Source organism: Acomys minous (genome assembly GCF_964271855.1).
Source record: "Acomys minous genome assembly, chromosome: 5".
NCBI lineage: Eukaryota > Metazoa > Chordata > Mammalia > Rodentia > Muridae > Acomys > Acomys minous.
In genome coordinates, this window is record NC_140494.1 from 115,925,686 (window position 1) to 115,952,301 (window position 26,616).

Consider the following 26,616-nt stretch of genomic DNA (forward strand, 5'->3'; position numbering starts at 1 on the left):
AAAGTGGGGCAGGAGGAGGTGAGAAGCCCGGCTGAAGGAAGACAAAGGGGGAGCCCCGAAGGTTCCTGGGTCTTCCTCAACTAGACTTCCCCCTCCCATTTCTTCCCCCCTCCACCTCCCTTTCACCCAGAAGGAGCGAGAAAGGAACTAGAGAGAGGCTGACAAGGCTCCTGTGGAGAGCAGGGCAACCCTAGCTGGAGCCTGGGGAGAAACTGTTCCCTAGCTGTGTCCCCAAGCTTGGGGGTGGGGGCGCGGTGTTAGCCAGGGCTGGGGGTTGGTCTCTGGTCCACCGAAAGAGATTCATCCAGGGCTGAGAAAGCATTATCTTCTGGGGGTGACCAAAGCCCAAAATGAGAGGATGATTAAGAGGGCACCAGGGCCGGAATGAAATGGAACGTTAGGGATCTCTCCTTGACCATGGGTCCCAGCTTGCCAAGCCGGGATCTGTTAGGGCTAGCGGTACCGAATTGAGATAATTATCTGAAACTTGAGGATCAGGCCTGTGACCCCACAGAGGGTCTGGGTAGTAGAGGATTGTCCTACATAGCCCCAGGAGGGTGAAGCCTGGGCCCACAGTAGCTCCCAGAGGCACTCGCCGCAGGGCTGCCGACTAGGGCTCAGCCACCGCGGAGGGGCTCACCTGCATCTCGGGCGCGCTGTCCGTCCGCTCGGCTCGGTCACCAATCGCATGTCTCTTTTGCCGGCGCGGCCCCAGCCCCAGCCCAGCCCCCCTCCTCCGTCTCCTCCTCCAACACCTCCGCCCGGTCCGCGCGCCCTCGCAGGGCTGGCCGTCCGTCTGTCTGTCCCACGCGGGCAGGAACCCAGCCGGCCCTAGGGCAGTCGGGGGCGGAGGCTGCGGCCGCGGCGGACAGAGGAGCGGGCGCGCTCAGGACGCTAGGCGCGGGCTCCGGGAGCCTGGCTCTGTCCCTCGGGCCGGCCGGGAGCGGCCGCCGCCGCCTCTACCGCTGGGGCCGGGGTCGAGGCCGGGCGCTCTCCGCAGCGGGGCCGGGGCCAGGGCTGGGGCCGGTGGGCAGCTGCCGCGCATGCTGCTCAGAGCCCCGCATCGGGAGAGGGGCCCGAGCGGCGCGGATGGGGACTCCGCGCGCTCCGGGACCCGAAAGGGTCCAGGTCCGGCCGCCTCCTGCGCTGCCGCCCGCTCCGGCTCCCGCGCCGGCTCCCGCTCGGGCTCCGCGCTCTGCCGCGGCGTGGGGAGGGAGCGAGAGGAGAGAGCAGCGAGCCAGGGAGGGAGGAGGGACAGAGGGAGAGAGGGAGGGAGCTAGTGAGAGAGCGCTGGAGCCGGGCGGGGGAGGAGAAGGCGCGGCCGCAAAACCTGGGAGGGGGTCCTTCTTTCAGAGAAGCGGGCGAGGATCGAGGAGCGCCCCAGCAGCTGCCCAGAGCCCAGGGGGCAGCGAGAGTGGAAGCGGGGTGCCGACGAAGAACACTCCTGAGCTGGCGCCCCCGCGCTCCCGACCTGCATCACGCAGAGCCCTTCTGGGTCCCAGGCTCCTGCAAGTCTCTAGCCAGCCCGGCCCCTGGTCTTCCCAGGGTGCGTGCACCCATTCGTCTGTGATCGTCTCTGGCCACAAGCGTATGCATGTGAACGCGTGTGTTCACACGTGTTAACTGGGGTCACTGCACACTAATGTGTGGACAGACGCACGCACGTGGACAGACAGGGCCCCCAACCTGGCCAGGGTTGTTTAGAGGACGGCGAGAGGAGGGTCAAGCTTTGACCTCTCCTCTCGAAATGTCCATGAACAATAATTCCCTCCCCCCTTTCCTAGAGATCTTAGGGCGAGGCCGGCAGTGGAGAAGCATAGGAGGGCCATGTGGAAGCCGAGCTGGCTAAGCGGGTCTACCCGGAGGCCAAGTCTAGAATCTGTTTTAGCATCCTGGTCCCCACCCGGTCGGGTTTATTGTCCAGCAGAGGGCAGCAGGCCGCTCTGACAGGCTCCAGACCGTGGTACTCTACCAAGCAACCAGCAGAGGGCAGTAGGGAGCTTCAGTCTGGGCTTTGCTATTTACCACCTAACTCTCTAAAATAAATACCGAGTTTTGTGGGTACCACATTTTCAGATGGCTCCAAAGAATAAGACCTTACATAGAGACCCAGACCTTTCTTGGTCCATAGATACAAAGACTAGCCTGGCAGGCAACCCTCTGGGATCTCACATCCTTGTCTTGTAAACCTCTTTCCATCTGCTTGAAGCCAGATGCCCCTTAAAACCAAGCCAGCGTTATTAGAATAGGCATCAACGAAGACGCCACAAGGCAGTTTCTTTCTTCCCATTAGCACCTCAGCACTCCTGGTAGCTTGTAAGGATGCCGGCAGGAAAAGAAGGAAGCTAAACTGGGGGGGAAGGGGGTGGGATGCTGGGAGAAGTGACCAGCCCAAGGCCTGTCTCTCTCTGGGGTGGGCAAGGATCCACTCCTAGTACCTCACTCTTCTTCCAAGGAGCCAGCCTGACATTTCAGGGATACCTGGCTGACTTGGAGAGGCCAGCTTCAAGTCTCCATCACCACCACCCCCAGCACTGCCTTGATTTCCACAGACCAGCCTCACACACACACAGTCCAAAGAATTGCACAAACCTGTTCCAGCGAAAGCGATTCTGGATAGCTCTCAGCCTCACTGCCACAACACTGCTTGGGACAGTCCTGCCTTCTGTCTATGTCCATCCTTACCTCAGGCCTAACTAGAGCCCCTTCCCCGCAGGTGTTCCTCCAACAACCTCGGGAAGAGGCACTATTACTCCCCTGTGACAGAGAGCAGGAACCCCAGGCTCAGAGAGGTTACGTGACTTGGCCACGGTCACACAGCTTGTAAACCGTGGAAAGGGAATTTGAATGGCTTTCCAGGGCTGAGTAAACCAGTGGGAGGCAGGCTTGGCAGAGGGACTTACTGGTAGGAGGGGAGGTGGGGCGGCCACACATGAGTCCCCTCCCTTTCAGAGACTAGCGCGGGCGGCTCACGGGTCCCCCGATTCCGTGATCCTTGCACCCCCTTCCCAGTCTCCCCAGCTCCCCCACCCCGGCTGTTTGTGAAGTTACCGGTGAGCTCCCGCCCTCCCTCGCCGCCTCCTCCCACAGCCCGACAGGAATAGACTCTCCCTAGCTCCTGCGTAAAGGCTCTGCCAGACCCGCTGCGGGGCGGGGGGCGGGGGCGGGGGCTATTCCTGGTGCGGCGACTGACGCAGGCAAGGCGCGGCCACCGCAGATCTCCGCCCCCGACTCACCTGCTCCCTGCCTCAGTGATCTGGTCGGAGAAATGGGGGAAGAGTCCATCGCCCCCATCCCCAGTCTCCAGTTGCCGGATGAGGTGGCTGGCAGTGTCCTAGGCTGGGATCTTGCGGTGCCCACCTACCCATCGGTCTCTCGGTGTCCCGGGGCGATGGAGGTGACACCACAGCTATTTGGAAGCCCTTACTCCTCCATTGTAGGCATCATTCCAGCCACAGCTCTTTCTGTCTCCTGAAGAAATTATCTTTCTCAAATTCTCCACCTTACTTCCCCCATTGAAAGCAATGGGAAAGGAGGCTTGGAAAGGGTGATGCCAAATAGAGGAGGCTAACATTGGGTCCCTCCTTAACCAGAGGTCCTGCTTTCCGTCCTCTCAGCTACAAACAGAACCACAACACAGGGGCGCTCACTCAACACCTGCAGCCCTTTGTTGGTCCACCTCCTAGGCAGTCTTTCACCTGGTTTCCATTGTGTGTTAACAGCAAATGCCTGCTCCCTCCCGAGACTTAATGCCCTTAGGCAAAACCTACCCCCTGCTGCTCTCTGTCCTTTCACTAGGAGCCTCCTAAGAGCAAGTGGGCACAAAGCAGATTCTGGTCTTCATGTAAGTCTTGCTAACTAGGCAAGTCCTAACAAAGTAGGAGCCGATGGTTTCGAGGAACCAGCCTTCTGCAGCCTGAATTCTGGCCATAGAGCAGGGGCTGGAGCGGGCTTGCCAGGGCAGGTGGGTGAGAGGACCCACCCTCTCACACATATCAGCCAGCCAGTCAGGGTTCCAAGCTCCCTTTTCATTCTGCTTCTCATCTCAAGAAGGGCACAGCTGCCAGTTGTGGGGGGGCTCACACCTGGGACCCCAGCACCCAGAAAAATGAGGCTCCGGAGGGTTGCTGCAAATTCCCGAGACCCTGCCTCAAAAAAAAAAAAAAAAAAAAAAGACAGCAATAGAAGGATGGACCTTGCTGATCCCATCATATAAACAGAAAATGAGAGCTTGGATGGACTACGGTGCCGCCCATGACTATTCTGGGGGTAGGGGGGTAGGGGGTGGCAACTGCCCATGGCTATTCTGGGGGGGGTGAGGGGGTGGCAAGCTGGGCTTTGATGCTCCATGGGCTCCAGCTCTGTTCTCCTCTCCCTCTTGGGGCTGAGGTTTCAGGAGGCAGGTCCCTAGCAGGAACAGGAATCCCCCGAGGCACAGACTGGAGAGGGTGGGACACACAAGCCTACCTCCGTGTCTGCTGGTCCTGCCTGCTTGCATCCCGGCAGCTCCTAGGGTTTTTACGATGATGGTTATTTCTGAAGGCACTTGAAATTAATGACGGCTCTAAAATGGCTGGGACAGCAGAGTCATTGCTGAGACCTCTAATTAGCAAGAAAAACGGAGCTGCGGAGCTTAGGAGGCAGTGGAAACTAGGTGAGTAGCAGTCGTAGGGGGTGAAAGGGTGGTGCCCACACTCAGAGCCTTTGGAACTGGGTATCAGGTGAACCTCATATTCTGTTTGATGCCACAAGGGATTGGCTCGCTATATGACCTTGAAAGGGAACTGCCCCCTCTCTGGACCAAAGTTTCCACAGTTATACACCAAGGCCTCAGGTCTCTTCAGCCCTGCCTAGGCAATGGGCACACTGGGATAAAGTTTCCTAGAGGAAAAGCCTAGACTTTTAGAAAGCTGAGGGCTTTGTACTCCGGGGAACTACAGCAGAGGCCCCGCCCTACCACACCTTCTGCAGCCGTTTGTGCCGGTGGTACTGAGTCCATGGCATAATGAAATCCCAGAGAGTCAGGCTGGAGGGAAGTGGACTGGGACATGGCAGTTAATCCATAGGTCAGAGTCCTGTGATGGCGGAACTGCGAGCCAGACGAGGAAGTGGGGACCTGACAGAGCTGGAAGCAAAATCCCAGCTTGGAAGTAGCCCTGTGGCCAGGCTTTGGGCCCCTTCTGGCCACAGGGTACTCTTGAATCCTGTTTCCTCAGAGCTGGGGCCATGGTGCCATTACTGGAAAGGCTCCAGCCTGAGTGATATGCCGCTGTCTGGAAGCAGACCCTCTTGGGGTCATAGTGCTAAGCACTGAGGGGACCTTAGGAGGCTCTCAGAGGCCTCAGCAGAAACCCAGGTAGGGTTGGAAGGCTGCTTGGCCTGGAGGTGGCATCCATGGGGGCTGAAAAGAACTCTGAAGCCAGTGAGTGAGTGCCCTGCCCACTCCAGAGTCCCCAAGAAGAGACCCAATGGGGATAAAAAGGTTAATTGGGAGAAAACCATGCAAATTTAAATAGCAATTTGTATAGAAGGACCACTCTGGAGCTCTTTGGGACCCTGGGCTCTGTGCTGGCAGAGCAGTTGCTCCTAAGGACCTGGGCTTGGCAGTCCCCACAGAGCCACGAGGGGGAATTTGAGCTAATGCATGCAAACAGGCAGCACTGTTAGCAAATCCATTCATTAAGCACTCATCCTGAGTTCCAACGGGCTGCAGACTTGTCTATTAACTCAGCTCAGACCCTGTTATTCTCCGAGGTCAAAGGCAGTGTAGGAGATTCAGAGGCACCCACGCAGCCAGCCTTGGCCTCTAGTTCCGGTACTCTGCCTGTCATGTGACCCTGGGCAAGTCATTTCACTTTCCAGGCTTCAGTTGCCCTGCCCTTAGGGCAGACCCAAGATGATTCCCAGTGGCTCCTGCCTTACAGTCTCTCACTGTGTCATCCCAACATCCCCTGAGTGCACGTGGACCAACTGACTCCCTCTCCCTCCCCTCTCTGGCGTCACACATGCCAGACAAGTATTCTAACCACTGAGCAACACCGCCACTCCCTGACTCCCTTCTGATGAGTGGAATACGGCAAAAGGGACAGGATGTCACTTTGGATATAAGATTATTAAAAAAAAAAAAAAAGATGCAGCTTCCATCTCGGATGTTCTCTGCCCATGGTTGCTTGTTTATTCTAAGGGAATCAGCTGCCATGCCACTAGCAGCTCTAACAAGAAGCCCACTTGGAAAGGAACGTATGTCGCTAGTCAGCACCCACAAGGCCTAATAAGATCATGGAGTGAACATGGAAGCAGATCCTCATGCCCACCCCATCCCCTAGGAGAGCCCTGGGAAGACCACAGCTCTCTCTGAAAACCTCAACTGGAGCCCCCGTCCCCCTTCCCCCAGCAATCCATGAGGTCATATTTGTTTTAAGCCACTCTATGTGTGAATGATTTGTTACAAAGAAAAGCCTAACTAGTGCATGCTACAACTGTTAATCATGTGCAACCATTCCTTACTCCCACTATGGCTCGGGGGTGGGGGTGGGGGAAATGCAGGCACAGCGCCCCCTGCCAATGGGATAAGGAACTGCACAGCAACTTGGTTGCTTCCTGATAAAACTGAAAAGGGGCAGTCTGATATTCAGAAGCTCCATGCTGGGTACAGATCACAGAGAAAGAAGAGAGCCAGTACAGAAAGGTCCCCCACAAGGTTTTTGTAACAGCCAGGGTCAGAAGCACTGGGTGTACCTCTCAATGGCAGGACGATGGACAGAGTGCAGCGTGATCACACAGTGGAACGCCAAATGATGATGCGGACAGACAGAAGAGTCACACAAGTCGGCACTGCCAATCCTATAACGCAGTTTGGAGGAACAAAGCAGAGAAGGCCACAGCATCATATCAAGTTCAGAAGCATACCCTATGCCCCGAGCACACATATCTACACACGTAGAAGTATACACACAGGAGAATGACCACAATTCCAGGAGACTGCCACCTCTCAGAAAGGGAAGGTCCACCCCACACCTTGTGCTCCGAGTAAGCCCCCTATGTCCTCATCCCTACCCCCACCCCATCCCCAAGAGCAGCATACCGCTCCTAACTGTTGATTGCTCACTTAGCAACTCATTTGGTCTTTCAAGAACCCCACGGGGCCATTATTTGTTCTTATGAAAGAGACCGAGGCATGTGGTCCCCAGGGAGATACCCTTGGCCTTTTGAATCCAGTGGACATGTGGGGCTTGGTTTTCACTCTGCTGATAACATGGGAAAGACATGGCCTCCAGCTGGATTTTGGTCCTAAATAGCATAGGCCGAGATGTGGCAACATCTTAATTTATCAGTCTATGGTATGTGTGGAGCCTTCAGGAGCCAAGTCTAGTGCCAACCATGAGACTTGTAGGGGAGGCCCAAACCAGGAAGGAGTGAACAAAAGAAAGTGGGAATAAGGACACCCCATTCAAGACAGCTCAGTTTGCAGACAGACGTTGAGATTAAGGAATATGACTGAACATTGGTGACATGATAGGTCCTCGAGTAACCCTCAACCACACCCACAGAGGGACTGTTGCCATCCCCATTTAGACAAAGGGGAAAGAGTATCAGAAAGGGCGAACAACTTCTCCAATAGCACACATGAGACTGACGGGCCATGCTCTCACTCCACCCTGCTCTGCCCTCTTGTGATGGCGTGTAGATAGAGGGCCCAGGCTTTGCCGCCCTCATGGTGATCTCACTCTAAGCCAGGAGAGAGTAGGGGACCAAGAGGCAGGTGCTTCAGTGGACTCAGGAGTCACTAGGCACTCAACCACTCATCCATCCTTCCACAACACCTCCCCATTTGTTTACCACCCAACAACCATTTGCCATGGTCTAGCAAACAAGATTCAACCCAATGTGACACAGGCTGTGTTTGCACACACACAGAGCCGGCACCGGGGGACCAGGACAGCCATCGGGGTAGTTATGTCTGTGCTGAATCAAAGAGTGAGACGGAGACATTTATGTGTACAGAAGTGGGAAGGTGCCCCTACACGGAAAGCAAGGGAGCTAAGACCCCCACCCTAGGGTGGAGAAGGCTCCTGCTGGCCAAGGAGACTCTAGAGGGTGCGAGGCTGGTGAGCTATGGCCACCTCTCTCAGTCTATAGGCAGCTGGGTCCCTGGGCTATGGTAGCCCTGTGGGGCAGTCTGGGCCCTGCTCCAGAGGGATTTAGAGCAGGGGAGTTCAAACCATAACGGCGTGTGTAATTATGTGCAAAACTGAAGGAGGGCTCCTTAATAATTGATGGTGGGAGAGAGTAAATATCGGCAGAGGCACCGGGCTGCATCGCCCCGTCCCGTCTGGCTGGGGCCCAGGGCAGCCGCCGGGCTGCTAATATGCCTATAAATTATTGAACTTATAAAGAAGAAAGCAGGTGTCATGTCGTACCCATAAACAGCTTGTTAGCTACGACTAACGAAGGGGCGGTGGGCCCCTTGGCATGGCATCAGCTCCCCTATCCTGATCACAGAGGAAGCCACAGGCAGATACACACACACACACACACACACACACACACACACACACACACACACACAGAGAGAGAGAGAGAGAGAGGAGAGAGAGAGAGAGAGAGAGAGACAGAGAGAGAGACAGAGAGAGAGAGAGAGAGAGAGAGAGAGAGAGAGAGAGAGACAGAGAGAGAGACAGAGAGAGAGAGAGAGAGAGAGAGAGAGACAGAGACAGAGAGAGAGACAGAGAGAGAGAGAGAGAGAGAGAGAGAGAGAGACAGAGAGAGAGACAGAGAGAGAGAGAGAGAGAGAGAGAGAGAGAGAGAGAGAGAGAGAGAGAGAGAGAGAAGTCTGCCCCCATCTGGCTTTCCACCATCTGACCTCCTGTGGCATCTGGCAGTGCTAGAAGAAGAGAGGAGGTCTAAAGACAGACTCATGGGTAAGAAGAAGCCAAACTGTGGCCAATAGGCGAATGGGGCCATGCACCTGCCTTAGAGGTCGAGGAACACAGGATGGTGACAGGGTGCACTTCCTAAGGAAGCCACTGTTGACTGTATCACCCTGGCAAGCCACCTGCCCTCTCGGAGTGGAGTGGCTTTCTATTTTAGCTGCCTGGGACAGTCTACTTTGGTAGGCTATGAGGAGGTTCCTAGAAACGTACATGTATGACATTCCTGGTGCAAAGCAAGCTTCAGGAATGGGTGCCCCTCCCCACCTACCTCCACTGCACAGAGCCTCCTAATTAGATCAGACCTAATGAGGCTTTCCCTCTGCCAGGCTGTTTACGCTCCATTAAGGCCGGAGTCCAGGACAGCAGCCGGGGAGGCACAGTGGAAGTGGGGGAAGGTGCTGGGCTGCCAGCAGCTGGCCCACCCAAGCTCTACTATCTACAGGCATCCCAAGGAGTAAAGAGGGCAAATGGAAACAGGGCCCTGGAGCTACAGCTGCCAGAATTGGCTCTCAGGAGGCTGATAGGTGCCCATGGCATGCCCAGCTCTGTCACAGAGGCTTCAAAATCCCTACATGGCCACCAGCAAATAGCGTGCGAGCCTAGGCCACCTCTTGGGCTGGCAACCCTTACCCAGTCCTGATACCTCCAAAGGGCATAACCCTTAAGTAGTGTTTTTTCTTCTGGAGGGAAGAAGAAAATCCTAAAAGCCTGAGTCCACTAAGTAAGGCTCACCTGGGGGGACAGGGTCCTCCTTTGTATTATCTTCTGTAGACTCAGTCTACCCTCAATATCTGTTTGTTTGTCTTCTGGGTGGGCTGAAGAGCGTTCTCATTCCCACCTCAACCCCTTCTAGCATGGGCTGGAGTCTATTTGTCAGGAGGCCTCGGTGGGGTGGAGCTTCTGGAGCATGGTCCTTTCTGGCAAAGCACTCAGACTGTTCTTCTCTTCCCTGCCTTGTTTGACCTCAGCACTTGCTCTGGCAGGTCACGAGACTTCCGGGAGATAGACGATTCTGAGGATCCTGACCCCTGGAACAGGGCCAGCATCCCTCACCTGGGACGCTGAGCCACTGTGAGCAGAAGGCCAGTGTGGGCTGCTCTGTGGGAACCTAGTTTGGGGTATATACCTTGCTGCGTTGTGGATCTGTGTGCCACGTGTCAGGGTGAAATGTGTTGTCTGTCATTTAAACTCAGAGTAGGGCAACCCCAGGCCTTTCTACATCTCTTTCTGTTCTTCAGGGCCCATCAGCCACAGGCAGAAGTTCCTCGTCTCCTGTGCAGGGTTTTCTCTCTGGGCTGAAGAGAGCACCGAGCCCTTGGCCATCCCTCCCTGCCTTCTCTTTCTAAACCCCACATCATGTATGAGGGCGGGGGGGGGGGAGGGAGAGTGCCCTGTGCCCTGATTCCAGGGACCCCAGGGGAGACCTAAGCATCTTCTTCCTCTTTCTGTCCCCACCCACTCCACATGTGGCATTCCTGTCACTGAATAGTGAACTTAGCACTGCTGGGCATAAAAGCACCAACCTAAGGTCCATTCATGAGACAATGGAAAATGGGCCCCAGAGCAGGCTTGAGTACAGGGGCAGGTGGCGCCTCAGCCAAGCTTTTTATTTGTTTGTTTGTTTGTTTGTGGTTTGCTTGCGAGGGGCTTTTCTGTGTAGCCCTGGAACTCACTCTGTAGACCAGGCTACCCTCAGATTCAGAGATATGCTTGCCTCTGCCTCCCAAATTTTGGGATTAAAGGTGTGAATCTGTGCCAGGCTCCTAACTAGGCTTTTACTGGTCACTTTGGAGCTGAGGGAAGATGTGGCCACGCTGTAGATGGGCAGTGAGATAAGATGACTTGTTCTGGTGAAACCAGGACCCATCGCAAGCCCTGACCCTGGCAACTGTCATCCAAGTTCAAGCTTGGACAGAGGCTCCCTGGGTGGGATCCTTTTCTTGAGCGCATGGTATGGATCAGGTGGCGGCCGGAGGAGATTTCAGACCCTAGGAAGGCTCCCCGTTGTCTCAAATTTAAACATGGGTGTGCATACTGAGGCAGTGTGTTCACACCACCTGCTGAGGTGTGAAACCAGCCAGAAATACCTGCACCGTTGAGGTGGCTCAGCAGGAAAGTGGGGGGTGGCGGGGGGGGGGGGGAGACAGGCCTGGTATGCCCTCCGGAAGTCCCAGTGACTCAGACTGCATCGCACCCCACCCCCTGCCCCACACATCCAGACACCCTTCCTCCCATGCTCACGGTCTAAGAACAGGCTTGTCCAGGAGCCTCGATCCTTCTACCCAGAGCAGGGCAGGGAGGCTGCCTCACTGGAGGATCGGAGTGAGGGGGGGGTGCGGTGAGGAGGGCTGAAGTAAGGAGTCCTGGCTGCAGTCTTGCAACCAGGAATCTGGGGGTCAAAAAGGCCCCCAGCATACAATGGGATGGGTAGGATGGGGTGAGGGCTCACTCCTCATTCTCCCAAGAGTCATGCCAGCGGAAGGCAGACTCCACGGCCACTCATTCCACCGCTGGCCAACTCTTTGCACTTCAGTTTGGCGGTGGTATTTTCACAGCGATGAGTTGGAGGCAGAGGGGGTTGTCTGTGTGCGCCTCCTAGCTGGAGATAAATGCCAGCTCATGTCTGAAGCACAGCAGGCAGACAAACATATCTGGGGGTTCCGATCCGCGGCCTCCCTTCTCCGTGCCCGCTGCTCCCATCTATGTGTACCGCCCCCTCTCTCTGCATCTCATGGGTCTCACCGGGCTCCCTGGAGAGATGGCTCCAGACCTACTTTAGAGGGGGTTCAAAGGCTTTTCTTAAGCTACCAGGTAGCTCTTTGGGATGGACAAGTGAGTAGAGGACCTTATTGCTGAGCTCCTCTTGTGGTGGACACTGACTGTTTTTACTGCGGCAGGGAGTTGAGGAAGCCCAGAGGTATAGTATAACATACCAAATGCTCTGGCAGATATGCTACTGCCTGAGGCCCAAGGAGGCCCCGGAACAGCCCTAGCTTGAATGTGCAGGTACACAGGGAGACCTCAGTTTCCCCCTCTGCCTATCCTGCCTGTTTGCCATGGCAAGGTGATGTAGGAGATGTGTACATGAGCCTGCTGAGGGAGCAAGGGGACCGGAACCCAACTGCAGTCCCTTTCACCTTCCAGCTCTATCAACAGAGTAGTGAGTGACCAAGGCTCTGACCATCCTGCTTGTGCTCCAGTTCATGAAACATTCGTGGACCAAGCATGTGACCCAGAAAAGGCCTCACCCAAACACGAAGATCCCAGCCCCACCCCACATTGGCATGCAAGGGGACAACCCACCTGGACACATACGTGCACCTAAAGACTAGCACACACCTGGTCTCACTCTGTTTCTGTCCCTCCAAGGAGTCCTTCTTCCCAATATTCTGTTGTCATGGCAACCAAGAGAGCTAAATGGGGGGCATCAGGGGTAGGGGGGACGGCAGGGGTGGGAAGGGAGAAAGGGCTTAGAACAAAGCTGGAGGCTTTAGCTCCTCTCTCTTCTTTACACCACAAATACATGTCACATTTCTGTGGGCAGCGTGGAATGGGCACAGCTGGGCAGAGCTGCTTCCAGGGACAGCCATCTCAGAGGCCACCAGCCCACTGTCCTGGGGGGGGGGAGGTGCATGTCACTCCCAGCAAACCCAGACATCTTCCTAATAAGGTCAGCATAGGAGCAACCCCCTCCACTGAGTTCCAGAGGCTGCTCCGTCCACAGGGAGGGACTAGCGTTTTGTGGTTGAGCAGGGTCAGCAGATGACCAGTTAAGGAGAGGCTCTCTACATGCGGCCAGAGGAGGGCAGACAGGCCCTGTGACTCTGGGGGCACTGCCAGGCCTCTATTCTACGGCCCTAGGTGCCAGGGCCTGGTTACTGCCAGGGTAGTAACTCGTTTCATACTTTCCATAGCCCCAGGAATCCTGTGCCGGCACCCCTACCACCCAGATGAGAAAACAGGCTCAGGGAGGCCTGGAAGCTACTCAAGGCCATAGAGGACGAGTGGCATCAGGGTGCTCATCTCCTGGAGAAGGCAGGGACCCAGCACCCATGTGGGTAACCACCTGTGTTACTGGCATGGATCTGGGAGGCCAGTCTCCCCAGTGGCCATGTAATGGACGGGGGGAGGGGGGGCGGTGTCCAGATATGGGCAGGGTAAGGATGGCCAGCTGAAAACACCAACCCCAAGATCCCGACCCAGAGCTTGTCTGTGCCAGACCAGGCCAGATGGCACCAGGATTCAGAACTCAGGGTAGCCAGGCTTGTTTGTGGAGGCGTGGGCAAGATCAGAGGTAAGCGTGCTTACAGGAGGATCTGACAGGAGGCAGAGGGTGACCAGAGGAGGAGACGCAGTCCTGTAGGGAGGAATCTAGAGGAGCCCATGGGAGGGACAGGACCCAGCCTGCAGATAAGCAGTGTGAGGAGCAAGAATAAAGAGGAAGGGGGTGCTGGAGAGACGGCTCAGTGGCTTAGAGTTCTGGCTGCTCTTCCAGAGGACCTGGGTTCAATTCCCAGCACCCACATGGTGACACACGATTGTCTGCAACTCCACTTCCAGGGGATCCAGCATCATCAAACATATCCATATATCCAGGCAAAAACACTGATGCGCCATAAAATAAAAATACTTTTTAAAGGGGGGGGGGGTGATGAAAAAGCTATGTCTGAACAAGACCCATGACGGAACCACAGTGGTCCTGAGGGGCTCTAGAGGCTGAGCAAGCCTGAATATTCTCCATAGGGTGTCCCTTCCCAGCACAGGGCACCTTTCTAACTCCATGCTGAGATGCCACAGGGACCAGGATTCTCCTCCAGTCAGGTAGGATGACTCACAGATATAATAACAATTCTACTGGTGTCTTTTTCCACCGGGGTTGTCTTTGAACCCGCGTTTCACAGGGCAGGCACACTGGTGGCTGGTGGATCCCAGCAGCTTCTGGGTAAATGGCAATCTTGCTGAATGCTGTTCCAGGTAGCCCAGGAAAGGCCCTGGCAAAACCCTGCACTCCGTGCTGCCCCGCCCCACGCCCTTCGCCTCTCTCTTCCTTCCCCCACCCCACTTTCCTGTGTCTCTATCATTGTTCCTGTATTTTCAGCCCTCAGCACTTTTCCTGAAAGAGAACAGCTGGGCTGCTGGAGTCACAGAGGAAATATTTTTTTGACTACTTTGCAGATTCCCCTCCTCTATGAAAACTGACGCCACCATTGCAGATAGATTGACAGACAGACAGGGAGATAACTGTCTCCTTGCCTCCTTCTCCTGGGGTTCTGTTTTGGGGAAGGAATGGTGGCAGAGGGGGGGGAGGGGCTTGGTCCCTCAGAGCACCCTCAATCCCATTTTACAGATGAGGAGGCTGAGCCCCAAGATCACCTAGGCACAGCATCCACTGAGTTTACATTCTCACAAAAGCCAGCATTTAAGGAGAGCTTACTGTATGCCAGGCATGGTGGCTAAGGTGAACATGCAATGGTTCTGAGTCACACACGTTGTCGGTGACACTTGGCAGAGAGGAAAACAAGGCTCAAATGTGCACATGGCTATTCTGAAAGGTGTCCCTCCCTCCCTCCCTAAGCAGGGCTTGACTCAACAGTTTTCCTTTTTTTTTTTTTTTCCAAGACAGGGTTTCTCTGTGTAGCCTTGGCTGTCCTGGACTCATTTTGTGACCTCAAACTAACAGCTATCCACCTGCCTCTGCCTCCCGAGTACTGGGATTAAAGGAGTGTGCCTTCACCACGCCTGGCTCAGTTTTCCATTCCTGCAATGGGACTGGGCCACATTCCCACACTGAGTGATTGACTGACTGACCCAATCCTGACTCCTGTGGCAAGAGGTTGAACATGCACAGGAAGGCAAGCCTGTCTCAGCCTCCAGTCATTCATGGCCTCACTGTGAAAAGAGGAGTCAGGGTACACGAAGTCTCAGGGGACAAGTAAAGTTGGGTTGTGCCACGACTTCCATATTAGCCAGCCTATGCCCCTTCTAGCGGGTCACCCTCCTCACCTAATTCTGCAGGATTGGAGATGGAAGGCAGGGCCCTACTCCCCTGGACCCATAGGGTGCCTCCAACTCCCCTGCTAAACAGAGGATCACAAAAGAGACCAGACCTAGGACTTAGGTCACTACTAATGTCCCCCAAATCCTACACAGCTTCTGGATCCCCACAAGGCTGCAGGCTCTCACCTCTGCACCCACTATTGTAGGTCTTTGTGTTTATGTTATGTGTGTATATGTGGTCAGCCTCAGGTGTTGTTTCTTAGGTATGGTCTGTTTTGTATTTTGAGACAGGTTTCTCATTGGTCCCTGAGTGGACCAATGGGTTGGTCAGTGAGCTCCAGGGAACTTCCTGGCTCTGTCTCTCTTGCTTTGGGACTGTGAATATGTACCACCATGCTTAAATTGTGGGTTCTAGTGATGGGCCTCAGGTTCTTGCAAGCGCTTTACTGACAGGGGTATCTCACCAGCCTTGTTATAGACCCTGATCTGGGCAACTCGAGTGCAAAGTGAGAGTGTGGCTCAATGACAGAGAACTTGCCTAGCATGAGCAAGGTTCTGAGTTCAATTCCCTGCATTGGAAGAAAATAAAAACCATACACGCACGCACGCACGCACGCACGCACGCACGCATGCACACACACACATCAGGAAAGTACCTCCAAGATACATCTGAGGAATTTCCCTCCCTTGCAGCAGACAGGAAAGCTACAAGGACAGAAGTGTGAATTTTCTGAAGACTCAGAATCCTCTTTGGATGCCCCGTGGGAATGCTCTTGGCCAACACATGGCCTGTGGAATTGCTCAGGAATCCAAAACCAACAGCCTATGTGGCGACGCCTATTGCAACATCCGTGCTGTTCTTGGTGTGACCGAGGAGTCTGTTGAGGACATGTGGGGAGGACAGGCTTGAGGAGAACAAAACCGGTGGCACAGCCAAGGAGAAATAATTGAAGGACGTGGCGTGGGATGGGTACAGAGGAAGCTGGGCACAGAAAGTCGCTAGGTGCTTGGCCAGCTGATGCCAAGAGCATGGGTCGGGAAGGCTTCAGTGGAGAGACCAGAAACCAAGGGTGGTAAGCGCTTCGTGGGGTCCACTGAGTGTAACAGATCCCAACACTGCTCATGGTGGGGCAAGGGGAGAACAGGGTGGGCAAAAGAGAGGTACTTGCTTCCCACTCTGCCATGGCTCATGCAGGAAGTGATGGGAGAACAGAATGGGGGAGAATAGAAGGCTTGGTTCCAGCCCTGCTCAGCCACCAGATGACCATGTCTTCTCATAGGAAACTACAGAGGCGAGGGTACCCATATGGAACTACATTATACCAGGCGGGGGAGTCATGTGCAGATGAAGAGAAGGGGCCATGCCTTCCCTGTAGCTCTGCTGTGGAAGCACCAGGAGGCCAATTTGCCATCTCCAGTGTGGTGTGTAAACAAGTGCACAGAGTGTGCACCTGTGTGTGTATGTGTGTGTTTAAGATCAAACGCCCTTGGGGACTATGCCATGGAGCCTAAAAGTGAGGGGGGATTTCAAGATAATCTTAAGAGCAAAAAGAAAAAAAATTATTACATGTCAAAAGGAATAGGGAGGCTTAAATGGCTCCCAGGTGGGACACAGAATAAAGGAGTTCTTGCTGTTATTTTTTGATTGTCTCCACGCTGGGAAGACTGGCAGAGGGTCTCCATGGCAACTCTGGGCATCCAGCAGGGGCCAACCTGGACCCTGCAGGTCTGGTCTGGGCTGAGCAGTGAGTCAGCCTATTGGAGTCCAGAGACCAGGTCTGGATCCAACCCTGGCAGAACCCTTGTCCTGAATTCCAGTTTCCTCCTGTTCTGGAAGTCACTTGAAGGTTGAGAAAAGGACAGGCAGGCGTTGTATAATGGAGAGGCCAGGTCAAAGATGTGGGAACCTTAGGATGGGGACAGTGTAAAGGCAGTCTGAAGGGTGGTCACAGGAGAGGACAGAGGCCTTGAGTGGACAACAGAGGATAGGATGAGGATGGGGGAGGGGAGGGAAGGGAAGGGAAGGGTTAGGCTGGCATGTACAGGCTCGATTCTGGCGGCTGTCCACAGCCACCCCTGAGCCTCTGCTGAGACAGTGTTTTCAGGGCTGCATCCAGAGTGCATTTAGCCTCCCTGGTGGCTTTCACAGGTCAGGATCAGACAGAGGGATGCACAGAGAAAGAAAGCCTGGGAAAACAGCTATGGTAGGCCCACCCACGCACGCATGCTCATACACAGAAGCAAGGTTGGTTTTTTTTTTTTGGTTTTGTTTTTTTTCTGCTGGTATGTATATGTACATATGGAGGCCTGAGGTTGATGTCAAGGGTTTTCCTTGATTCCTATCTGTCCTATTTATTGGGACAGAGTCTTTCCATTGAATCCAGAGGTTGCCCATTTGTCTAGCTAGCCATCTTGCTCTGGGGACTGTGGGCCTTCTGATCCTGGGCAGGGCTCATGGCCTTCCTATGGGTTCTAAAGACCTGGACTCTCCCCCTCACACTTGCATGGCAAGAACTTCATCCATATGCTACCTTCCCACCCCCACAGAGGCCACATGTAGGGAACAAACTGTGGGATGAATGAGCTCTCTGTTTATGGAACTGTAACGGCAAGTTCTGCCTCTGGCACCCCTGCATCCCAGGGCGTGGCGCTCAATCAGTATGCTCCGGGTAAGTGAGTGAATGACAGACACTGAATGAACCGCGCTCAGAAAGCTGCACGGGAACCCAGGAGGCAGTTAACACCTTCCCTCCGCTAATTTGCAGGCTGGTATTGAAAGAGCTAAACAAGCTAATGAAACCCAACTGATCTAAAAATGGCAGGCGCTAGTGTTGCTGGGAGGCTAATGGAGTCTGAGTGTTGCACGGCCTGGGCCGTACCCAGAACTATGGACAAGCCAGATCTAGACAACACGGCCCTGACTCCTTCTGAAGATCAAATAGCAAAACCTCAAATGTGGATGAAGCTGTGGTTGGCACTGGGGCCATCTTGACCCAGGGTTTCTTTCAGTCTTGGGTTGGCACTAATAAGCAAGGGCCCTGATGCATGTGCCATCTCTCACTCAAAGTTCTGGAAATCACACTATGTGCAAACCAGCTTCCAATGGTGAGCAAGCACGCACAAACTGCCGGGTGCTTAGCCAGCAGAATTCCCCCAAGTGACAGGCACTAGAACCAGTCTGGCCAGTGCCGGGCTGGCCCCTTTACCTGATGGACTGGCTTCTTCTATCCAGTCTGTGTCCAGGGAAAGAGACTTGGTGTATTTAGATCTTGAAGTCGTTGTCGCTATTGTTGTTGTTGTTGTTGTCGACGTTGAATCTCTGGATTGATCCTCGGGGATTCTGGGATGAGGTTGAGTGACAGAGGCCTCAGAATGCTTCTTAAATTCTGAAGAAGTCAGGGAAATCCAGAGTGGAAAATCCAGAATCCATGTCTCCTTCATGCCAGATCCCAGAGGCAGGCTCATGTGACTCCTGAAAGGCAGGCACAAGTAGACCAAGGAGTTAACCAGCATGAGGGCAGGCTGTGACTCACTGACTTCAGGCAAAGCTTTTGCCTTCTCTGAATTAAGCACTGAATTATGAGGACAGAATCATCCTTCACAGGGCCACTGTGGGGATCAAACAGGAAGGCAGACACAAAGTGCTTCATCAACAAAAAGTGCCAGAAGGGGTTGGTACTATTCCTGCTGCTGATGGGGGGGACTCATTAGGTAGAAGGGGTCTCGCTCCAGAGTCCCCCGAGACACAGAAGCATCTCCGGGCTCCCAGAACTGCACCTGCAAGACAGTGGCTGACAGCTATTCTGTTTTCTCAAACAAACCCACCATCTCTTGCCTGTGGCTATAGCTGGAGAAGGCACGCGGTGTGTGTGTGTGTGTGTGTGTGTGTGTGTGTGTGTGTATGTGTGTGTGTGTAACAAGTAAATCATTTCCCCCATGTCAATATATCCTCTGGGTGCTGTCTATCACTCACCTGCCGCAGATGCTAAGCCTTCTGTCCTTCCATGACTGAGCTCCTGCAGGGCAGAGCGGTGTCTAGCACATAGGGCCTGACTAGTTAGGGAAAGGCCAAAGGTAGGGAAGATGGTAAGGCCCTCATTTTCACCGCAGTCTCCTCAGTTTGAGGAGAAGCGTCTTCAGAGCACTAAGGTCAGAGGTGGGGATGCACTCTGGGAGAGACTGAAACCCAAAGAGAAGGGGTTGCCCAAGGTCACGGCCCTATGGCTGTGGACTCAGATCTAATCATTGTCCCTCCCCACTGTCCCTCCCCACTGTCCTCTACACACCAGGACTTACTTCCTGATCTTAAACTCTAGGGCACACCTATGCCAGGGAGAGTAGCAACTTTCTTTGAATCAAGAGGCAGGTCCCCACCCAAGTGGGATACCCAGACCCCCGCCCCCCCCAGGCCCTCGTGGTGTTGAATGGAACATTTGTTGAATGGAATCGAATTTACTGTTCGATTGCAGGAGATGTAATTTGATCTGTGTCTTATGAAGTCCTTAATAGAGTTAAGGTATTACCAGGATCAGCTGCTTTTTTCATTTGTTCAAAGAGGTTCTGGGCTGGAAAAGGGACTCAGCAGAGTGAGGCACCTGGTCTGTTCTTCCTGCCCCCAGCTGCCATCATGCCATACCCTGGGGGAAGTTGCCATCTGTTTCCGTTCCAAAGCTAAAGGCTCTTTATCTCTGCAGTAGGGATTGTCACTGCTGGTAATTTGTCTGAGAGACATGGCCAGGAAAGGGAAGGGAGGTGGGTCCCCTTAGAATTGGGGGCCCAGGGGAGAGGAGCTCACATTCGTCAGGTACACTCTGTGTGTCCCTTTCATTTGCTCAGTGCTCACAGCATCCCTGTGTGGCAGGTGCCTGAGGCCATCATGAAGGGATGTTTACCAATTCTCCAGGTGACTTGGTTTTTCTTTGAGCACGTGGCTAAGGGTTGTACTTTCTTGTCCCCTTCAGAGTTAACATGTGGCTCATGGCACACTTTGAACGATGAGAGTTTTAGTGGAAGTTACATGACTCACAAGAGAAACTGGCCGTGCTTCTTCCTGCTGCCATGGCAACTGTGGATGTACATGTTAAAATGGTGGACAGCCGTCAGCCTGGGGTCTTGAGTGACAACGAGAAGCAGCTAGTCCGTGTAACAGGCTCAGAAATGAGCGCGCGTGCTGTTTGAACTCTCAGGAGTTTAGTCATCCAGTTCAACAGCTACAGTGCCACTATGGTCCCTCTTTTCCAGGTGAAGAAATGGAGGCTAAGAAAAGTTCAGCAACATGCTCTGGGAGCCAGAGGGGGTAATTGGTAAAGACAGGGCTTAGTTCCAATCTATATGATGCCACCACAGCATCCTTTCCAAGCTGGGCTCTAGTAGCTACCCCAGGCTGGCCAGATGTGGCCAGACAGTGTTCCTAGGCAGTGAGGATGTGGTCTGAACTTACTGTCTGTACACACTTGTCTTTGCTGACTACAGTGTCCTGCAGCCTTCGCGGTGGTCTGCTAGAGATGCCAGATGGTGAAGCCTGGAGGTCAGAGGTCAGAGGTTGGACACCCTGAAAGTGCTGCTCCCTCTGGTAGGGTGATCTTGATAAACTGCGAGTCTTTTCTGAGCCTCAGCCTTTTTTAGGTCTTAAATACTGCTATTCCCTCTGGTCATCTCAGGAAGTAAGTGAGATTTTGGCACACAGTAGGACTCCACACCCAGGCTCTGCTGTTACTTGAGGCAGGACCAGGGGCTGTGCTGGCTTACTGCCCCACCTCTATACCCAACAGCTTCATGGGAAGAAAGCCATATGTTCATTCTTTGGAGCCCCTAGGAACCCTTTCATTTTATGGGCCCCTCCCTGGCTCCTGGAGAGACAGGACAGCAGTGTGGCCTGACCTGCCTCATGCCTGGGGGACTGGGATGGGTCAGATCTGGCTCTCTCCTCTACCCCAAATTTTCTACTTGTTGGCCACCTCACTCTGGTCACCTGCCAGAGCAGTTCCTCTCCAGGGTTTAGCCACACCAGGTCCCATACCACACTCCTGCCCAGATGGGGACTCCTTTCAGGATTGGGGCCATATCTCTAATTCACCTGTTGCTGGAGCCGTGTCCATAACTCTTATATGAAAGCACTGCCACAGAATGGGCTGCTTGGGCCTCTCCCAGGTAGACGGGAGGCCCCCAGGTTGGTGCTATTAGCCCATTGCAGGGACTAGAGTTTTAACAGTGGGGCCTGCATCTTCTACTTTTAGATGTCCCCTATGTCACTTTCCACAGCGCGGAGCAACTGAGGACAGAAATAAGAGAGTACGGACCTCAGAAAGGGCCCAGAGAATCGACAGAGACATCAGACAGGGGGCAAGGCCACGTGATTTAAGGAAAAAAAAATTCTGCTCAAGGCCAGAATTAGTGATCAGAAGGGATCCTAGACCCTGCTTCGGCCCTGGGCTGGGCCTTGGAGAAGAGTGGCCCCTGATCTACCCTCAACAGCCCCAGACAGCCAGTTGCTCCCTCGGAGCTGTCAGTCTGACTCTGCCACCCTCCCTCCTCACCTTCTCCCACCCCCTTCCCCTGCCCTTTTTTTCCCTTCCTAAAAACACAGAGAAATGGGATTCAGAAGCCTACACTGCCTGCAGAACATGGTTCAGCCTCCCAAAAGAGGAAATGCCACTGTGCAGGTTCTCATGGTAACTCCAGCTCCGCCCCCTGCAGCCGCCCAGCGCCCATATGGTGAGATTCTCTCTAGCAGGGGAACAGGGCGCATTGACTCAGCCGGCCTGCCACCCCCCCCCCCGGGTCTGGCTGTGGCTGCTATGGGGGACATGTTGAATTCCTCAGCTGCCCTTTGGCAGCCCTACCATGCAGGGCTCAGCACGGTACTCAGGGGCTGCCCCATCACCAAGTAGGGCTCTCTGTGGGCAGCAATGAGCCGGTGCTCCCCTGCCCCCAATATAAACCCTGGGCTTGGCAGTTCCCCCATGAGGTGTGGAAGGGCATGGGGAACAGAGGCGGGGCCAGACTATTTTTCTTGTCTCTGGCAATGGTGCCATAATCACCTAGCCCTCCCCACCTACAACAGTGAAGGTGCTAGAGCCCTGACCTTAGAGCTGTGGAATGAAGAAGCAGCCCAGACCTTAGCTGAGCTGCCCTAGGGTACCACCCCTCCCCAGGGCATCACTCCCTCCCTAGCTGCAAACCTCCCCTGCCCACCGGGTTAGTGCCTGCCAGCCTGCCTTGTAGACAACCCTGCTTTTCCAGGCCAGCTGGCATTTCCGTGACTAATGTGGTGGAAAGCTAGTGCCAGGGTTGGGGGACTGCAGGGCTGGTGGCTAAGGAGCAGTCTGCTAGGGCTTGGCGCCCATCCTTCATCCTTTGCTGGGGCCCTTTGGTACCCGAGAAACAGGGCAGCAGAGGCACTAAGGTCCCTGGCTCTTCCCACCTCTTCCTCCCTTGACCCCAAAGTAGCCTGGTCAGACATCAGGTAGTGCTAGGACATCTTCTTTCTTGGGTGGGCGTGGCAGACTGGGTAGGCCAGTGTGAGGAGGAGTGAAAACTGATCTGTCTGCTCCCCTTGCTCCTTCTTCTGGAGGCTCTGAACCCCAATCTTTCTGTGTGAGCTCTTCTTGTGTATCTCTTGTTTCTAGCCCATCTAGAGGATATTTTTATACACGTCAGAGCCAGAGAACCCCAAAGGCGGCGGGCCAGAGCCCACAGGAACACATAAATGGGGCCACAGCGTGTAGAAACTGCACAAGGTCACACAGCAGAGCTGCAAAGCAAAAGCCGTTGTCTCCCTGCTGAGGAGGCCCTTCTCAGAGTCCCAAGCCGCTGCCTCCAATTATGACTCCTCTCGACTGAAAGAAGGATGGGTGGTTGGTGGGGGCAGGGCACAGGGACTGTGGAACAGATGGGCTTCGAGGCTCCATGGAGGGGTGCGGAGGGGGGAGGATGCGCTGAGGGAGGGGGAGGAGCTCTGGAGAACCTGGAACTCTTACAAAGTTGCGAGTTAAAACATTCTTCACACTCCCGCCTCCTTTACTGTTCTGATGAACCAAGACGTGACAAAAATGTGTCAGATTTTTTTTTTTTTAAACCACACACATACACAAATGCCAGGCCTGTATCTGCCGCCCGCCCAAGCTTGGCCCATCTGCTTCCTGGGGGTGGAAGGGAAGGGGCCTTAGCAAGTCGCACCTCACTCTGGACGCCGCAGTCTTGGCTGGGTAAATGGCCTAGGCCATGATGGGAAGCCGTCAAGGGAAGGCTCTACCCGAGCCTACTGGCCGTGCCTCACCCTGGAGGCCAGTACATGCCCTCTTCACTCTGAGCTGGGTGTAGTCTCCCTCTTACCCCCTGCAGCTGGAGCCCAGGAGTCTGAGAGCTCTCCCTCAATGTACAGAAGGGAAACTGAGGCCCAAAGAGTCAGTTCACTCATCAAACACCAGCTTAGCATGAATTTGCTCTTCGTCTCAGGCTCATCAGGGAAAGGAGATTCAGGCATTGCTCCCTGACAGGGCAAGGCCAGACTGTTATGCCTACTCAGCTGCACACGAAAGTATGATAGGCTGGGGCCTTCTGAGGAGGAAGACAGCTGGGGCTGGCAGTGGGGCCTGGAGAGACACTCAGTTGGGCCTCACTCCGCTGTGAAGGGTAGTCAGTCGGCTTCCCCGCAAAGTTCAGCACCCTGGGACATGGGTCACTTTGATAGCTAATCTAGGTTGGGTTGAGGAAGGTCATGTGGTCATGAGATCAAATGTGACTCCGGAGCCCAGAGGCAGCTGAGAGAACAGCAGGTGCAAAGGCCGCAAATGCAGAGGACAGAAAGAAATTCCTCAAGGCTGGAGGCCTGAGTGTGGGGTAGGGCAGGGACTAGACAGGTCCCTGAGGGGACTGTTGAGAGTGCCGGGCACTGCCAGAGAACATAAGTATGTGCTTGCTGTGATCAGATATGCAGAGAAGAAGTGCCACTCCTCAGAGCAGTTCACTCTAGAATTCAGCTCAACCCAGGCCCCATGCCAAGGAGGCTCTTTCTTAAGAGTCTGGTTCAAATGCCTTAACGCCACCTTTTCTGAGAAAGGTACTGGAGCTTGCCGAGACAAGCAGGCACGGTAGGCCCAACATGGAACTTTCCCACCCAAGGACCCTCCCCCCCCAAGCAGGGTTCCTCAGGGAACCTTATTGGAGCGGCCACTCTGTCAATCCCCCTTGTCACTCTGATATCAAAGCCATATGACCAGACACTATCCTAGGTACAGACACAGGGGTTCAGAGAGGACAAGGAGTTTGTCTCACAGCACACAGCAGTTGACAGGTGGGGGGTCAGTTCAGAGTGGTGCCACCTCGGTCTGAGTTGAGATGCTCTAGGGTCCTGCTGCAGAGCAATGGGTAAGTTAGGTGGGGTAGGTTGTTGTAGTGGTAGGTGCTGAGCAAATGGGAAAAGCTGGCCATGGCTGGGAGATTTCTAATGAAAAAGTCTCCTGGATCAGTTATTGTAGAGCCAGGCAGCCTGACCTTGAAAGCCTGAGGCTGGGAAAGGCTGTGGGCAGCCTAGCAGCGGATACCCAGCGTCCTCCGGGGGACTGCTGGGAGATGGAGGCAGCTTAGTCAGTGGAGGGTGAAAGAGGCCTGGCAGCCACCGCCCCCATCCCCACCAGGGGTGTTCAGGAGCAAGCTCTTTTCTGAGGAGCAAGAATGACATGGTTACATCTCTCAGACCTCAGCCTTCCCATTGCAACATGGGATCCCTGTGTCAGCTCCACTTGAGGCTTAGAGACAAGCTTTGGAGGAGGCTAACACAGCAGGGTCCCATGGCCCCAGGGCCCAGGAAGAGGTACCTCTGATTCCTCAGTGGGCCTGTGTGATGACTGCAACACCCAGGTCTCCTCCAAAGACCATGAGGTCCTGGGATGGAGAACGGTGAGCCCCAAGCAGCCCTTGCCCTCCCAGGGATCCGTGCAACTGCTTGCTGTGGCTGGAAGTGCTCACAGCTGGGAATGGAAGGAAAGGAGGGAGAGGCTGAACTCTCTCCTCACTCCCTCATCCCTCAACATTCTCCCTTCCTACTCATTAGAAATCCATCTGCGTTAATGGATTAATTAAACGATTTAATATATGCACAGTGTTAGAACAGCGCTCGACACAGTAAAAACTGAGCACTAGCAGTCAATGATACTACTGTGGCGACACTCCTTCATATACTACTGTCATAGGCTGAAAAAGCTCTAGCAGTCATATACTACTTAGTATAAATTAGTTAAAAAAAAAAAAAAAAACAAACCAGCTTGTTTTCCAGGTCGCCTTAATCTGAAGCCAGCCAATTTTGAGCTAAGAGTCATTTCGGATTTTGTTGAGTGGAAGGCAAACTAAGCAAGGCCTCTGAGTATCCATCTGGTCTAGGGTGACATCTCTAGACTAGGTGGAGGAGAGTGAGTGGCCTTCAAGGACTAGGGTGTGCCCTCAGTTCTCCAGGGGCAGGGTTTGGGGACAGGCATGCACAAACGAAGGAAGGTCCAAAGCAGCACGTAGAGCCTCCTCAGGTGATGGTCCCCCATCCACGGTGGAGGAGCCACTGCCACTTTGGATCTCAGAGTTTTCCATGAAATGGGGGATAATAGCGCCTACCATGCCATCTGAGGTTCCCGATATGATCCAGTTTCATCCCTGTCCAGCCCAGGGTGCCTCCTCCTACGACGTGGTGGTGAATGAGGGGCCTGCCTGCCTCTCTGTGGTCTGTAACCAACACTTCCAGCCTTGCAGAGCTGCACTCTCTGCTCCAGATTGTAAGACCATTTTGAAGCCAACAAACCCACTCCTGGGTGCACACATGTGTCTTCATTATTACGTAAGCGCACACGCATGTCACACACACACACACACACACACACACACACACACACACACACACACACACACCCTATGATGCTGGGAGAGTGCAGATGCCACACAGGGCTCTGGGTATAGACAAACCAAGGCAGGAAAGCCACCGCGCCACCACACTCGGAAAGTGACGTCTAGCTTCTGAAGAAAGCTGAAGAGCGCTTCTGGGAGTCATCTCAAGACCCGGAAGACATTTTGAAGCTCTGCCTCACATCTGTAAACATCAAATCTTAGGCTGACGCTTTCCTCGGTGGCATCTGGGAGAGCCCCTTCCTTGCCCCTTACAGCCAGCTTAAACCAAAAGGACTATCCTGTCATTCAACTGGCACAGGTAACACCCCTGACCATGCCCTGGCAGAAGGAATACAGATTGGCTGGGTCCCCTGAGGACTGTGCCAGGGGGGGCTTCCAGCTGAGAACCCCCTGAATGCAGTCTCCCCGCTAAGAGGGGCCATACTAGCCAAAAAGCCCATTACCCTTTCCCTTGCACACAGCCTCTCCCAGCTGAGCCAAGTCCCTCTCGCTCCAAGCTCCCTTCTGAAACAGCAGTGGCTTCTTCGGCCTCCTCTCCACTTCCTCCTAGGAAAGCCCTTCCCTGAGGCATCTTCGCCAGACTCCACCTTACCCCCAACACAGAGTCCTCCTCTGTGCCTTGGCCATTACTATTTGGCCCTGGGGCCATAGACCAAGGCTCACTGGAGACAGTCACAAACCCTTCTTGCCCCTCAGACCCCAGAGGTGGAAATGGGAGGGTCCTGAGGGGTGAGAGGATGTATGTCACCCTCTGTGACATATGGAGAGGGGAAAACGTGACTCCCACGTCCTA

General features: G+C 54.3%; 1 protein-coding gene across 7 annotated transcripts in view; it reads right to left on the reverse strand.

Annotated features, from left to right (window-relative positions):
- The window catches only part of LINGO1 (leucine rich repeat and Ig domain containing 1), a 206,509-nt gene that overhangs the window by 40,326 nt on the left and 139,567 nt on the right, over positions 1 to 26,616 (reverse strand). For 5 of the 7 annotated variants that reach the window (XR_014779356.1, XR_014779357.1, XR_014779358.1 and 2 more), the window contains exon 6: positions 18,137 to 18,402. Coding sequence is in view for 2 of the 7 variants with exons in the window: in XM_084782259.1 (XP_084638385.1) it covers positions 2,593 to 2,679 (87 nt within the window). In the remaining 5 variants the exon portion in view is untranslated. Of the gene's footprint in view, positions 1 to 640; positions 789 to 2,592; positions 2,770 to 18,136; positions 18,403 to 26,616 lie in introns of those variants that run through there. The other 2 variants (XM_084782259.1, XM_084782260.1) reach the window with 2 other exon arrangements.